At 38.0% G+C, this 14,223-nt stretch overlaps 2 protein-coding genes across 2 annotated transcripts in view; one reads left to right on the plus strand and one right to left on the minus strand.

The window, feature by feature from the left end:
- Positions 1-2,761: 2,761 nt before the first annotated feature.
- Positions 2,762-11,108, plus strand: LOC127639658 (lipoprotein lipase). Its single transcript, XM_052121789.1, has 10 exons — positions 2,762-3,026; positions 4,279-4,463; positions 4,556-4,735; positions 4,836-4,947; positions 5,292-5,525; positions 6,647-6,889; positions 7,077-7,197; positions 7,275-7,493; positions 8,606-8,701; positions 8,819-11,108. Exons 1-10 carry the CDS (start codon positions 2,924-2,926, stop codon positions 8,838-8,840), a joined length of 1,515 nt encoding a protein of 504 aa, XP_051977749.1. The 5' UTR covers positions 2,762-2,923; the 3' UTR covers positions 8,841-11,108.
- Positions 11,109-14,223, minus strand: part of si:ch1073-396h14.1 (disintegrin and metalloproteinase domain-containing protein 10) — a 30,537-nt gene continuing 27,422 nt past the window's right edge. The window contains 7 exon segments of the mRNA XM_052121788.1: positions 11,109-11,594; positions 11,698-11,918; positions 12,339-12,438; positions 12,881-13,064; positions 13,319-13,418; positions 13,421-13,459; positions 13,620-13,791. Coding sequence (XP_051977748.1) covers positions 11,490-11,594; positions 11,698-11,918; positions 12,339-12,438; positions 12,881-13,064; positions 13,319-13,418; positions 13,421-13,459; positions 13,620-13,791 — 921 coding nt within the window. The 3' untranslated portion in view covers positions 11,109-11,489.

A 14,223-nucleotide genomic window follows, 5' to 3' on the forward strand; every position in this document is an offset into this window, starting at 1 on the left:
GAAGAAATGGTTCTTGGAATGCAAAATAACACATTCCAATCTTCTAGTTAGTCTGAGCACCTCTGCAAAGGACAGTTCTTATGATTTCTATCCAATTTCAGCACTCATTCAGTGTTGAATTTGTAGATATAGCATACTTCTGGCTATTTATATATTTTGCAATGTTATTCTCCAATTCATCGAAATTCTTATTTCTGAGTTATAATGCAGTGGACAATGATACACAGCCATGATCCTACTAAAGAGCATGTGACATTGACAAGTGTCTCGAATTTGTCCAAATAAAAATGTGATCTCGAAGAACACTTTGGATGAGAGTAGCAACTCTTGTGCCAGTGTCCCATGGCTTGCTATGTTATTACAAATGGAAGGAATGATAGATCACAGAGCAGTTGCAATCTGAGAGTTTTGGCAGTATCAAGGCGTTACAGTGTGACTATGACACAATGCGTTCAATTGCAGGGAAAAACAGAAGGCAAGCCAAAAAAAGGACTAATTATTTAAGGTTTCATGGTGTTAGCAAATAGTAAATAAAGTTTAAATGATAGATTACTCTCTCTTCTCTCTCTCTCTCTCTCTCTCTCCAATGACAAGAAAAAATAAATACAAATAAAAAAAGGTTTCAGTATTCTGGTATTATTTACATTCTTTACTTCTTTTCATGCTGTATATTAATATTTCACTGACTTGAGTCGGTCAAAATCCATGACATAACAGGTTTATATGATCCCCACCACAAAAGGTTTGTTCATTCCAAGTTAAATGTCTAAAACCTGTCTGATCCCTTTACGTGATTACATGAGCTAGATACAGACAAGAAATGTTAGCAGTTTCCGGGCCCTATTAAATAGCATTAAAATAACAGTTCACTCAAAAACGAAAATTCATCATTTACTCAACCTCATGCCATCCCAGATGTGTATGACTGTCTTTCTTCTGCAGAACACAAATGAAGATTTTTAGAAGAATTTCTCAGCTCTTTAGGTCCACGCAGTGTAAAAAATAAATGTAAAGTTAATAGTGGGCAGAACTTTGAAGCTCTAAAAAGCACACAAAGGCAGCATACAAGTCATCTCGATGACTCCACTGGTTTAATTAATGTCTTCAGAAGCAATATGAAAGGTGTGTGTGAGAACCAGATCATTATTAAAGTCCTTTTTTAATATAAATTCTTCTTCTGCCCAATAGGTGGCGATATGCATGAAGAAGGAGAATCACCAAAAACAAAAGAAGAAGAACTGTTAGGAGAGAAACATGCTTAGGATAGCTGTTTGAAAGTGGAGATTTATAGTAAAAAAGGATTTATATATTGATCTGTTTCTCGCCCACACCTATCATATCGCTTCTGATTACATGGATTTAACTACTGGAGTAATTGGATTACTTTTATGCTGACTTTATGTGCTTTTTTCAGCTTCAAAGCTTTGGAACCTATTGACTTGCATTGTATGGATTTACAGAGCTGAAATATTCTTATAAATATCTTCATTTATGTTCATCAGAAGAACACATCTTTAATGATGAGGGAACTTTCATTTTAGGGTGAACTATCTTTTTATGGGAGATGAATTGATCTTGCCTGTTTGGAAAAAAGATTTAGCCAACCAGCTGATATGGCTGCTGAACGTGACATTTTCCCGAATTGTGATTGTTCAACACAGTTGCAAAAGGGTTGCGTTAAACATCTTAAAGGGATAGTTCAGCCAAAATTGAAAATTATATATTATATGAGCTACCCAGGGGGTCCTGGGTAGCTCAGCGAGTAAAGGCACTGACCACCACACCAGGAGTCACAAGTTCAAATCCAGGGCATGCTGAGTGACTCCAGCCAGGTCTCCTAAGCAACCTAATTGGCCCGGTTGCTAGGGAGGGTAGAGCCACATGGGGTCACCTCCTCGTGGTTGATACAATGTGGTTCGCTCTCGGTGGGGCATGTAGTGAGTTGTGTGTGGATGCCGTGGAGAATAGCATGAAACCTCCATACACTCTAGGTATCAGCGGTAACACGCTCAACGAGCCACATGATAAAATGCATGGATTGACGGTCTCAGACATGAAGGCAACTGATATTCGTCCTCTGCCACACGGATCAAGGGATCTACAACGCATTGGGAATTGGGCGTTCCAAATTGGGGAGAAAATCAAAAGAAAATGATATCTTTCTCTATTGTCTTTCCAAACCTCAAATCTAATTTGTGCTTGCAAATGTAAACTTGTGTGAGCTAAAAAAAAAAAAAATCAAGATTAATTTAGGCTGGCCATTCACTAGGTTTACATTATAAACTAGCTACAGCGAGTTTTTTCATAGTCTGCCCATGTATACATAACACAAAGCACTGGATATTTGAAGGAAGTACATACATTTCCGTCTTTCAGAGCTTGCACACAATGCCAAGGCCAACTATGACCTGATTAACATGACTTAATAGTGCCCTAGTCAAATGAACAACTTTTATGGTGCTTTTCGTCCAATTCGGTCACTCTACAAATCAGCGAGGAAGGCATGATACAGGTTTGGAACAGCATGAGGGTGAGTAAATGGTGACCTAATGTGCATTTTTGGGTGAACTTTCCCTTTAAGAAGGTAAATCAAAGTGTCAGTTGCACATGTTGTTATGGATGGGAAAGAATGACCTTGTGATAACGTCATTTAAATGACTGCAACAGCTCCTGACTAACTCCTAAACAAATGTGTGTGAGCATATCACCCCGCCTGTGGGCAGAGACCAGTGGCTCTTACAAGTGCTATTTAGGAACTAAACACTGACGCTCAGATTTCATAAGTCCAGTATTCAAGCGGCACCACGAGAGTACAAACTTGCTATTTTCGCAATTTATTACATTAATAACTTATAACATCCAGCGTGCGCCCGAAGAACTGGTGAGGATAAACTAAGTGCCCAACATCCTACGCAGAAAAGAAATGAAAATTACGTTATTCCAATGTGTTTTGTGGCTCGTATTAAGCTCCGCTGTTCAGTTCGTTGCTTCTCTGGAGGAAGAAAAGTTCTCCAACGCAATCTTTGGTAAGACCAAATGCAAGAGTTGTTTGTTGATACGCGATGAAAACGGATGTGAGCTGTTGTACAATCATAATTCAGCCAGAGGCATTGTTATATGTGGACATGGCGCTACTATATCACTTTAAAGCACCTGTATTCGATTATTGCCGCAAATACCGCGTTTATTAAGGAGAAACTATAATATCCTGCTTCTGTCTGAGCTTTTAAACCCATTCATTGAAACCTGTCTACACCGGACGAGTTTATTGGCGCGCTGCAACAAGTCTCAATGACGTCTGCACTTGACGCGTCGACGTCAACGTTCTTATTGGACGTACGTCAAACACGGACCAATCAGCGGTGAGGTCGAGGCTAGACGGGTGCCATTTCCCCATGGAAATCCATTTGTATGAAATGTATTTATTTATTTATTATCTCTTCAATTTGGAATGCCCAATTCCCACTACTAGGTAGGTCCTTGTGGTGGTCCACCTGGAACTCTGCGTAGGGCATCAATTTGGCCAGCGGCGGCCCTGGGCAGAGGACAAGCCTCAGTTGCCTCTGCTTCTGAGACAGTCAATCCGTGCATCTTATCACGTGGCTTGTTGTGCATTACACCGGAGAGACTCACAGCATGTGGAGGCTCATGCTACTCTCCGTGATCTACTCACAAATTACCATGCGCCCCATTGAGCATGATAACCACTAAACGTGACCACGAGGAGGTTACCCCACGTGACTCTAACCTCCCTAGCAACCGGGCCAATTTGGTTGCTTAGTAGAACTGGCTGGAGTCACTCAGCACACCCTGGATTCGAACTCGCGACTGCAGGGGTGGTAGTCAGCGTCAATACTCGCTGAGCTACCCAGGCCCCCCAAAAATGTAAACAGAGAATGGCCAGACTAAATCTACAGTAACTCAGATAACCACTCTGTATAATTGTGGTGAGAAGAATGCTATTCTGAGATGCGGGTTGCCACTGTTTTTTTGCTACACAATATTAGGCAGGTGGTTTTAATGTTGTGGCTGATCGGTGTATATTTGCATTTATTTAATTCTTTATTTATTTGTGGCATTATGTCATAATTTATTATTGTTATTTAATTTAAAAAGTTGATATATTATATTTATATTTAAATAAGGCCTAATGCCTTTTTTATGGTGGATCCACTTTGGTATTTTTTTCTATTTTTTATTGTACCTTTTATTTTAATATATTTAAAAATATATATATTAATTATATATGTATTTTCAATGACTAATGCCTTTTTATAGATAATTTCTTGGTGGACCATAAGGACGTATCAGATGTGAACAGAGCCAATGTCAAGTTTTCTCTGAGAAACCCTTCGCAACCAGATGATGATGTGTGTTATATTGTACATGGCAAACCACAGACTCTCATTAACTGCAACTTCAACAGCACTTCAAAAACCTTTTTGGTTATTCACGGCTGGACGGTAAATTAATGTTTTTTTATACATTTAATAAATTAAACTCATTCTTTCTCAGGTTATCCCATGTATTAATGCAAATAGCTCTTTCTTCTCAGGTAATTGGATTGTTCGAGAGCTGGGTTGAGAAACTGGTTGCTGCACTTTATGACAGGGAGAAAGATGCCAATGTCATCGTCGTGGACTGGTTGGATATGGCCCAGAACCATTATGTGGTGGCAGCGCAAAATACAAAGATGGTGGGACAGGAGGTTGGACACTTCATAGACTGGTTGGAGGTTTGTCTTTTTTATATGCCATTAATATTGAATCATGAATTGCACTGTCATTGTATAATTAAAATTAGCTTTTTTTATGTTCTTGTGTTTAAATTATAAGGAGACCACCAACATTCCTCTGGAAAATTTGCACCTGATTGGTTACAGTCTTGGCGCCCACGTTGCAGGTTTTGCAGGAAGCCATTCTACTAACAAAGTTGGAAGAATCACAGGTTGGTTTTAATTAAAAAGTTGTTAAAAAACTTTCATAAATGAAGAGACCATCTTAGAGGCTTCCAAGCTGCTCTATTCTGGTTTGGTGCTGGTCTAGCTGGTAGACTAGCATAGCCATGTTGTTCACCAGCAAAATATGCTTGACAAACCATTATGTTCTTCTGATGAAGATGGTTAGTGAAGGGAGACTTGCCAGTTATGTTAGTTACCTTGTAGCGACCAACATAATTACACAGGAAATCAGTCTCTAGTGACAGCAGCATACTAGCTTCCCATGCTTCAAAACACAACATATGCTGCTCTTTTCAGCAGGGACAAGTTACTATGATTTGGGTTTTTGCAGGTCTAGACCCAGCAGGGCCGGACTTTGAAGGGGTCCATGCCCACAGACGGCTGTCCCCAGATGATGCCCACTTTGTAGATGTCCTCCACACGTTCACCCAAGGTTCCCTAGGTCTCAGTATTGGTATCCAGCAGCCAGTCGGACATGTGGATATATACCCCAATGGGGGAAGCTTCCAGCCCGGCTGCAACTTGAGAGGAGCCCTTGAGAAAATCGCCAATTTTGGAATACTTGGTAAGGATCTAATCTGGAATATCTTTAAAAGTGATTGCCATGTCTTCAAAATGTAAGAAATGAGACTCTGAGGCTAATATCAAAGTCAGTATAGCCTACATGGGGAGTTGGTTGTTGAATCAAGATGATTGTTGAATTGATTTATTGTAGCAAGGATGTCTTTTGGCCCATGTGCACATCAAATCGACGAGGGACCAATGTCAATAATGTGATAACATTGATAGAAATATTATGTTGCATTTTGAGCTGTGACACAAATATTCTAGAAATATACTGGTTTTGTAACAAACATACAACTGTAGCTTGTTTTTTGTAGCTTTCCCAAGGACTGCATTAGTTATGTATTAGGAGTTGGTTATGACAGCATCACATTGCCCATAATCTGGTTTTATAATCGGTTTAGCAACCTGTTACAATCTTGCTACAATGGCTACAATTTTTTTGTTACAAAGTTATTATGCAACCAAAATATCATTTATGAAATCCCATATCACCCTGCTTAAAATACCAGCTTAGACTAGCATTGCTTTGTCGTTCACCAGCTCGGTAGGCACACCGACATACAAGCATCCCATGCTAGGAACTTGAGGTATACCGAAATATGGGTTTTGTCTATTAATCCAAGCTATAGTAATAGTATTTATTTTTTTAATTATTTTTAATGGTGGATTGTTCAATTGGGGATTTGCTATCATTGCAAATATTCATCCATATTTTTATCCTCACTTCAATGCATATTTTGTGATTTTGATAAGATAATCTAGTGTTCTAAATTGAAGCGAGGGCATGCCAAAACAAAATAGAATCGCCAGTGTGTTTTCAGGCTTGTTTATCTTTGTTGCATCTGAGATTTTATTACTTTTGGTCTCTTATAGCATCTTTGTCTTTGCCTGTAATAGTAAGGAAAGACAAACGTTTTTGTTTTTCACATTTTATAAATCAATTTAAAAAAAATATATTGTTCGATTAATCTGTTGTCACCATTTTCCAACACCTTATCTGCAAAATCCACTATTGGTCAACCTCTATTGGGAACCAGCTGGTGACCAGCAATACTGGTCTTTTCAACAGGTCAACCATATCTGCAATAGCTGTAATATTTCTTGATTTAATACCCTTAGCCTTAAATGATGCCGTTAAATGTGAGCACGAGAGGTCTATCCACCTGTTCATCGACTCCCTCCTGAATGAAGAAGTGGCTAGCAGGGCCTACAGCTGCGGTAGTAACAACATGTTCGACCGGGGCATGTGCCTCCAATGTCGCAAGAATGGCTGTAACACCGTGGGCTACGACGTTAGCAAAGTCCGCAAGCCACGAAGCGTCAAGATGTTTACAAAGACGCGAGCCTCCATGCCGTTCAGAGGTCAGTATCCAGTTTCAGAAGAGGATAACTTAGTGTGGCCAGAAAAAAGTTTGGACACGTTTGACTGAATGTATATTTTTTATGGCCTTTTTAAGGCTTATGCTTAAATGCTTGAAATTACTTACCCTACTTACTATATTTATGTTGTGGAACACTAGTAACAAAGTTTGGCTGTTTGTTTTTACAGTTTTTCACTATCAGCTAAAGATGAATTTCCTTGCAAAGATGAACCAGCCAGAGATGGAACCTGCCCTGACAGTCTCACTTTATGGCACCAATGGCGAAGTAGAAGATCTCCAATTGAATTTGTGAGTAATGCATCTTCTTTAGAGGACTATATAGCATGTTGCCAACAATCCTCAATGTGCTAATGTCTTTCAAACAGACAGAAGAAGATTACCACCAATCAGACACACTCCTTCCTTGTGGTAACTGAGAAGGACATTGGTGACCTTCTGATGGTGAAGTTTAAATTGGAGGATTCCAGTAGCTGGTCTGTTTCATCGTTACTAAGCATGCTGTCTTCATGGTGGTATGGAGATTCTGAAAGTTCTGGCGTACAGGTCCAAAAAATCCGTGTCAGAGCTGGGGAGACACAAAAGAAGTATGTTTCTTCCATTTCTAACCAGATATAGGCTACTGTACAGTGGGATCCAAGAGTTTGAGTCTACGTTGGAAATTCGGGATTTAAAATCTAATTTACAACAAAGACACGTTACACGTTTTACTTTTCCGCACTATTAAATAAAACGTTTGAATCAAAAACTAATTTATTTCAATAAATTTAATCAAGTCTTGTTGTACTTAAATTCATTTAGTCACATCTACTATATAAACATTTGTTAAAGTTATCATTATAATTATGTTGAGGCAACTTAATTTAAACAAATTCTGGTTTGATTGCAAATGTTGTTGTAAGTTTAACAAGCTGTGTGCTTGTGGTCTCAACAATAGTGGATGACATCTTGCTGATGAGTTTTAAATGAAGATTTCCAACCAGGAATGCAGGTTCTTTAACATCCAGCACTCAAACCACAACGACGTGACTCTCAACAGTCCTATTTTTGGAAATAGATGCACTCACTTGACAAAAAACCTAAAGGGCCAACAAATACAACCAGGGCAAATGCTGCAATAAAAAGCTAATAGTGAGACCATTTTTACTCATGCCGCAATGCATGCTGGGAACCTGACATCACGTGTGCATCTAGTTATGGCCAACAAAAATAATTTAAGCTGTCCCAACGCAGATGGATCAAGTCAGCTTCCATTTTAGAAATTTAAATTGATTGATAATTGATATTGAAAATTACGTTGACAAAGAGTTCAAGAATTGTGTTGCATTAGCTCATTTGAAGTAGCTAAATTCGATAAGGAGCAAACATTAGTTTTTTTAGTGTATGACGTAAAATGTATATTATTAATTAGTGCACATTTTATTGGTCACTAATCAGATAAACAAATTTGGGACATAGAACACTTTGTACAAAAGCTCAGATGTTCTTGCTTCCATAGAAACACAGAAGACTCTCTTTGGAACATCCTCAGATCATACTGGATAACATGGATCCTTGCAATAAAAAATAAAAAGTGTAATATTAGGAAACAAGAGCATTTTCACAATTGGGCCCCACAGTGCTGTATGCTGTATTAGGAAATCAGATTAGCCTCAGTTATTATTTAATCTGTTCAACAGTCTTTCATTCTTCCTTGTAGGTTTGTGTTGTGTTTGAAAGATCCCCAAACAGGAAGTTTGGCTCAGGATGTTGTATTTGTGAAATGCAAGGAGCCATGGAGGTCTTCGTCTAAAAGGTAATGCTAGTCACAATATTGTATGGTATTGTATATCTTCACAAGTAATTAAACTATTTCTAAAAGTGGCATTTTTTCCCTCTCTCTATCTCTCTCTCTCTCTTTGTACCAAAACAGGCCTAAATGGAAGAGCCAATGAAATGACTTGCCAGAGATATATTTGGGAAACCCCAAAGCACTTATTTATTCAGTTGTTATTTATTAAGACTGCAACTGCACTGAGCGTACTGTGTTGAACATATAATGTATTGCTTGCTAGGAATGTAATTCATACATATAGATATTATCCTTCAAACGAGCACTACCATAGTTACACAATGACCATAAGACACAAAGTGATGATTAAACACCTCCACTATTAATGTGGAATTGTTCCTTTTGGTCATTCAGAAAACATCTTTTAAAGACTTTAAAGTCTAAATAAATAAATAGATCATAACTGCATTCAGTTAATAATCTAAAGACATGATAAAACCTTTCATTTGTTCATGTACTGTACTGTATGTTGAATATGTTTAGTTATTGGTACTAGCGTCACTTTGGTTCGGTTTTGTTTGTTTGATTTTAAGCACTTTAAATAGATTATAGCATTTCCTGATCAGTAAAATTACTGTATCAATCTTTGCATTGCATCGTAACTGCTATAACCTATTTATGTTTGTATTATAAAACAAATGATAATAAATGTGATGTACATCAAAGAAGAAACAAACAATCTGTACATAACTGTAAATTTGTATCATAATTAAATCTATCTTTAAGTTTAATGCATGCATTGTTTTCTCATTTTAATACTCATCAGAAACAACGCATTTATGGTAATTTTTTGTGCAAATCTTATTACACAAAAAATACGTATTTTAGCTGATTTGTTTAGATTTACACATTTCAATTTCATAACAAAATTACATCAAATTGAATTTTATTTTGTTAAAAACATTTTTTTTATACATTTGGTGGAATTTTTCCCCATTTGAGCTTAAATGTCATTTAGTTCTTGTTGCTTATCACGGTAACCCGAACAAGGACAACAAAGCAAAACAAACTGGTGTCAGGATTGGATATCACTTGTCACGCAATCAGAGCCAAAATTTTCCGCACTTTTATTTTGACCTTGCTGCTATTGGATTCAACCCTTGGCTGTTTCCCAGGAACAGAAATCAGCTATTTGGCAGAATTATGAATGCCAAGAAATAGTATTTTTGTCCAAATATGTAAAAAACCTTAAAACAAGGTACATTTGCATAAAATTGCATTATATTATGATTTCATTTTATATATATTCTTTTTACGTTTTTGTATTTTATTAAATGTATTTGTCTTACCACAGATTTTATTGTTTTTTATTTTTTCCCCCAAGATGCATTCTTAAAGAAAATAAAATTGCCAAGGGGGTAAGAAAAATAAACTGAAAACAAGTCTTGCTAACTTTTACAATAAGGTTCTATTTGTTAACATATGTATCAGTAATACTTTAAGTTTTGGAAAATGTTAATTTGTAATTCATAATTTGTTCGTTTTTAGTAAAGATTTCTTCATATTGCAGTAAGAAATGTTAACACCTTACTTTTAATGTTACAACTTTATCAGTATATGTTGGAATTGAATGAATGAGTGAATGTTAATTGTTATGTTAAATGGATTAACATTAACCATCAATAACAAACTAAATTTCACAGACCACATCTCAAAGACCACAAGATCATGTAGATTTACATTCTACATTATCAGGCAGATAAGACCCTCCTTCCTTACTGAACATGCCACTCAACTTCTTGTTCAGTCACTTGTCATAAATATAGCGGACTACTGTAACTCTCTCATTGCAGGCCTTCCTGCCTATGCAATTAGACCTCTGCAAATGATCCAGAATGCAGCAGCACGTCTGGTCTTCAATGAACCAAAGATCGTGCGTGTTACACCACTCCTGGTCTCTCTCCACTGGCTGCCGGTTGATGCACGTATCAAATTAAAGACTCTGATGCTGGCATACAGAACAGTCACTGGGTCTGCTCCAACATACCTAAAATCATATCTGCAGAGCTACACTCCCACTAGATGCCTGCGGTCGGCTAATGAGCGGCACCTTGTATCAACAAAGAGGCACCAAATCTTTCCCGGACTTTCGGCTTCATCACACCACATTGGTGGAATGACCTTCCCAATTCCATTCATGAAGCTGACTCACTTTCTGTCTTCAAAAAATTGCTAAAAACACATCTTTTCCATGAGCACTTAACCAGTCACTAATATATATATATATATATATATATATTCTTGTTCTGATGATATTGAAACTTTGTAATATGGCACTTTTCGTACCATTGTCTCTTTAAGATGATTCGCTTGTGTTCTCCTTGTAAGTCGCTTTGGATAAGTCTGCCAAATGAATAAATGTAAATGTTAACCAAGATTAATTTGTGGTGTAAAAGTTTTGTTTATTGTTATCCAAGTCTTATAAAAATCTACATAATTGTTTTTGCAGTTTATTCCTTCACTATCAACTGAGGAAATTGTACTACTGTCAAACATTCTGCAACACTTTTTATTTGACCATTTCCAAGAACCTGTAGCTCATGTTACACGAATGGTGTTGGACACATGAGTGGAAGAGTCCAAGTAAATTTAAAAGAGCAAGCAATTCAACTCTTTTTTTCTAGAGATATCATGCTCTCAGATGAGCATCTGGACACCCTTCAATCTGTCATGTGTTTTGCACATTCATAAGCTGTTTGAATGTGGATGGTGGTTTTTGGCTGTTGGAGGAAGGCCCCAAGTGGAGAGACGTTTACATGTCTTCGTCTATCTCCAGTGGCTGTCCAAAAATCCAGATAGTCCCAGACATTATAGCTGAAATGGTGAGAATAGCCAGAAGTATTGCCCACCAATGAGCCTGCGAATAGGAAGAGAAAACGGTTTTCAAAAGAGATAAAGATAAAAACAGCCTACAGTACTTGTTAGTTTACTGTATCACAACACGTCAAATGCTAACAAACCTTCATCCAGTCTGCCAAGTCTTCAAACTCATCAAGTTTCAGAAAGGAATTTTTGAGCCTTGCAATAGGGCCATCTGCATCTAGGATTCGGCAGACTTTGAACCTGTCGCAGTAACCTTGGTTTCCAGAACAGGGAGCCCCAGGCACCAATGCCACACGCTTGCCACTAAAGTGCTGCTGAAGAACCGAGGATGTGGTGCTTGCACAGGTATTAGGTTTGTCTGAGGAGAAAATAACTGATTAAGTTAAAAAACAAATAGTTAAAGTTGAAGTGCATCATTTCTGCCCTCTAGCATCACAAATCTAAATCGAAAAAAGTGATGAAAAACAGATCAATCCTGCACCTATTCTAAGGTAATTGGTTGCGTCAGTGTTGTTGTGAGCGTTTAATGTTTTTTGAAGATTGAGAATATGACACATCACATTAAATAAAATTGTTAAAACAGAAAAATACATTTAAATTTTAAATTAAAAGTTCAAAGCTGTTTAAGGAACTCCAATGCAAGCACATATGTGCTTAAGTTACTTTTTTATAGAGCAGTAATGTCACAGCAAATTGTCCATTAAAACAAACAGCTCTTTATGTTTATTATTTATTTGGAGCTGTAAACACTTCTATTATGGCTGCACATGGTGGTTACCTCTCTGCTGGCAGCACATGTGGCACTTCTCAGTTTTATTCTCCCCCAGGCAGTCACATTGCAACATGCCGTGCAATGCACAAAGAGACAGTGCACATTCCTGAGGCATAGAGTTCAAGCCATAATGAGACACTGATTATAGAGGAGCATCAAATTGTGTATCAGGACAATATGTACAGTAAAATGCAAACTTATTTACATTAGCCTAAATGCCCTGGGAATAGTTTCAGATTGTAACCATGTACGTAAACTACTTCTTTATGGACCTCGTTTTGTGTACAGGGCCCTCGCCAAACTGACGCCACAAAGTTGAAAGCATACAATTCTCTAGAATGTCATTGTGTGTTGTAGCATTAGTCTTCATTGGAATTAAGGGGATTGGACAAGCACATTAATTAGAATGGGGTGTTCACACAATTTTGTCCATATTATAAAGTCATAAACAGGGGCTGTTTTCAATGAAAGCACACTTTTGCAGCACAAGTACATTTCAAAAGCTCAAAAGGTTTTGAGAACAGCCAAACTGTCCCTTTTGAACGCACCCCGTTGAAACAGACGCGTGTACCCTTGTTGCATATGGTCATGTTCGGCTTGGGGGGCGGTTCTGAACACACTGCAGAGGAACCGGTGCACACACTCTGTTTCCGACATTCGGAGGGTTCTTCACACTTCTGCCCAGCTTCGTTGAAGACACACTGTGAGCTGCAGCACAGGCCTTGACTAGGACTAACACAGATATACAGTGAACGGTTACCACCAATTGTTGCTTCAAGCTCAATGATTCATATGTAACTGTTGTGTCTTTTTGCTAACCTCTCCTTTGCTAAACTCAAAACGAAACAAAACAAAAATAAGCTAAACAAAAACAAAAAAAATGAATCAAAACAAAACATGAAACTACAAAACAAAAAAACACAAAACATACTAAAACTAGGCAAAAATGTTCAGGTCATACTGACACAAAATGGATTGATGCAAACCTGCATTGTTTGTCGGGCTTTAGTCGACACTCAACACCTGATGGTTCTTTCGAATTGTAGCAGCACGTATCTTCATTGTGTCCCACGTCACATTCCTCCCCTCTTCTACGATGCGGTTTCCACAAATAGGCTGCTGACTAACTGACAAGACAAAACAGGTACATCTCTACTCAGCTTGGACTCTGAACATCCATGGAGATAAACACCCACTGAATGAGAAATTTAGAACCAAGAGAAAGAGAAGACATGCTAACATTCTCTAGCATATTCATCCCCTCAAGGACTCGGTCAGGCTTCTTACCTACAAAGCATTTGTCTTTTTTAATAGAGAGAATACGACTCATGTGCCGCAGGCTGCAGGGGGAGAATCTGTCGCTGTTCTCCTCAATCTTGTAGGTGGCTTGAGGGAACATTAAAAACCTTCCTTTGCCATCCGTGATCTCAAGGTCTCCACAGTCAGAACCCTGGTCATGCTGCCACAGACCAAACATGGGAAGTTGCATTATAAAATACACTGTAAAATCTACTTTACATCATGTTTCTGAGGGTTTATAGAGGTCATTAGCTCAAAAATTAACATTGTCATCGTTTTGCAATAACCAAACATTTTATGACACCCAAGGTTAAAGTGCACTTCATGTCAAATACCGCCTCGGGCATGCATTGTTTTTCACTAATTCAATGCTCTGTTTAAAATTACTTCTTACTTATATGGTAACTTTTTATGATACACAAATTACATTCACACTATAGTGTTGGATTGCTTTTCATTCACAGAAGCGAAATGAGATAACTGGGCCAAAGGCCACTGGCCCCCTTCCAAGACCTCCCCATAAATCACTGGTGAAGAGGATCCTCTGATCCGCACCTCATCCCCAAACACAGTCTGGAAACAATTAGCTATG

This window comes from Xyrauchen texanus, chromosome 48, assembly GCF_025860055.1.
Source record: "Xyrauchen texanus isolate HMW12.3.18 chromosome 48, RBS_HiC_50CHRs, whole genome shotgun sequence".
NCBI classification, from domain to species: domain Eukaryota; kingdom Metazoa; phylum Chordata; class Actinopteri; order Cypriniformes; family Catostomidae; genus Xyrauchen; species Xyrauchen texanus.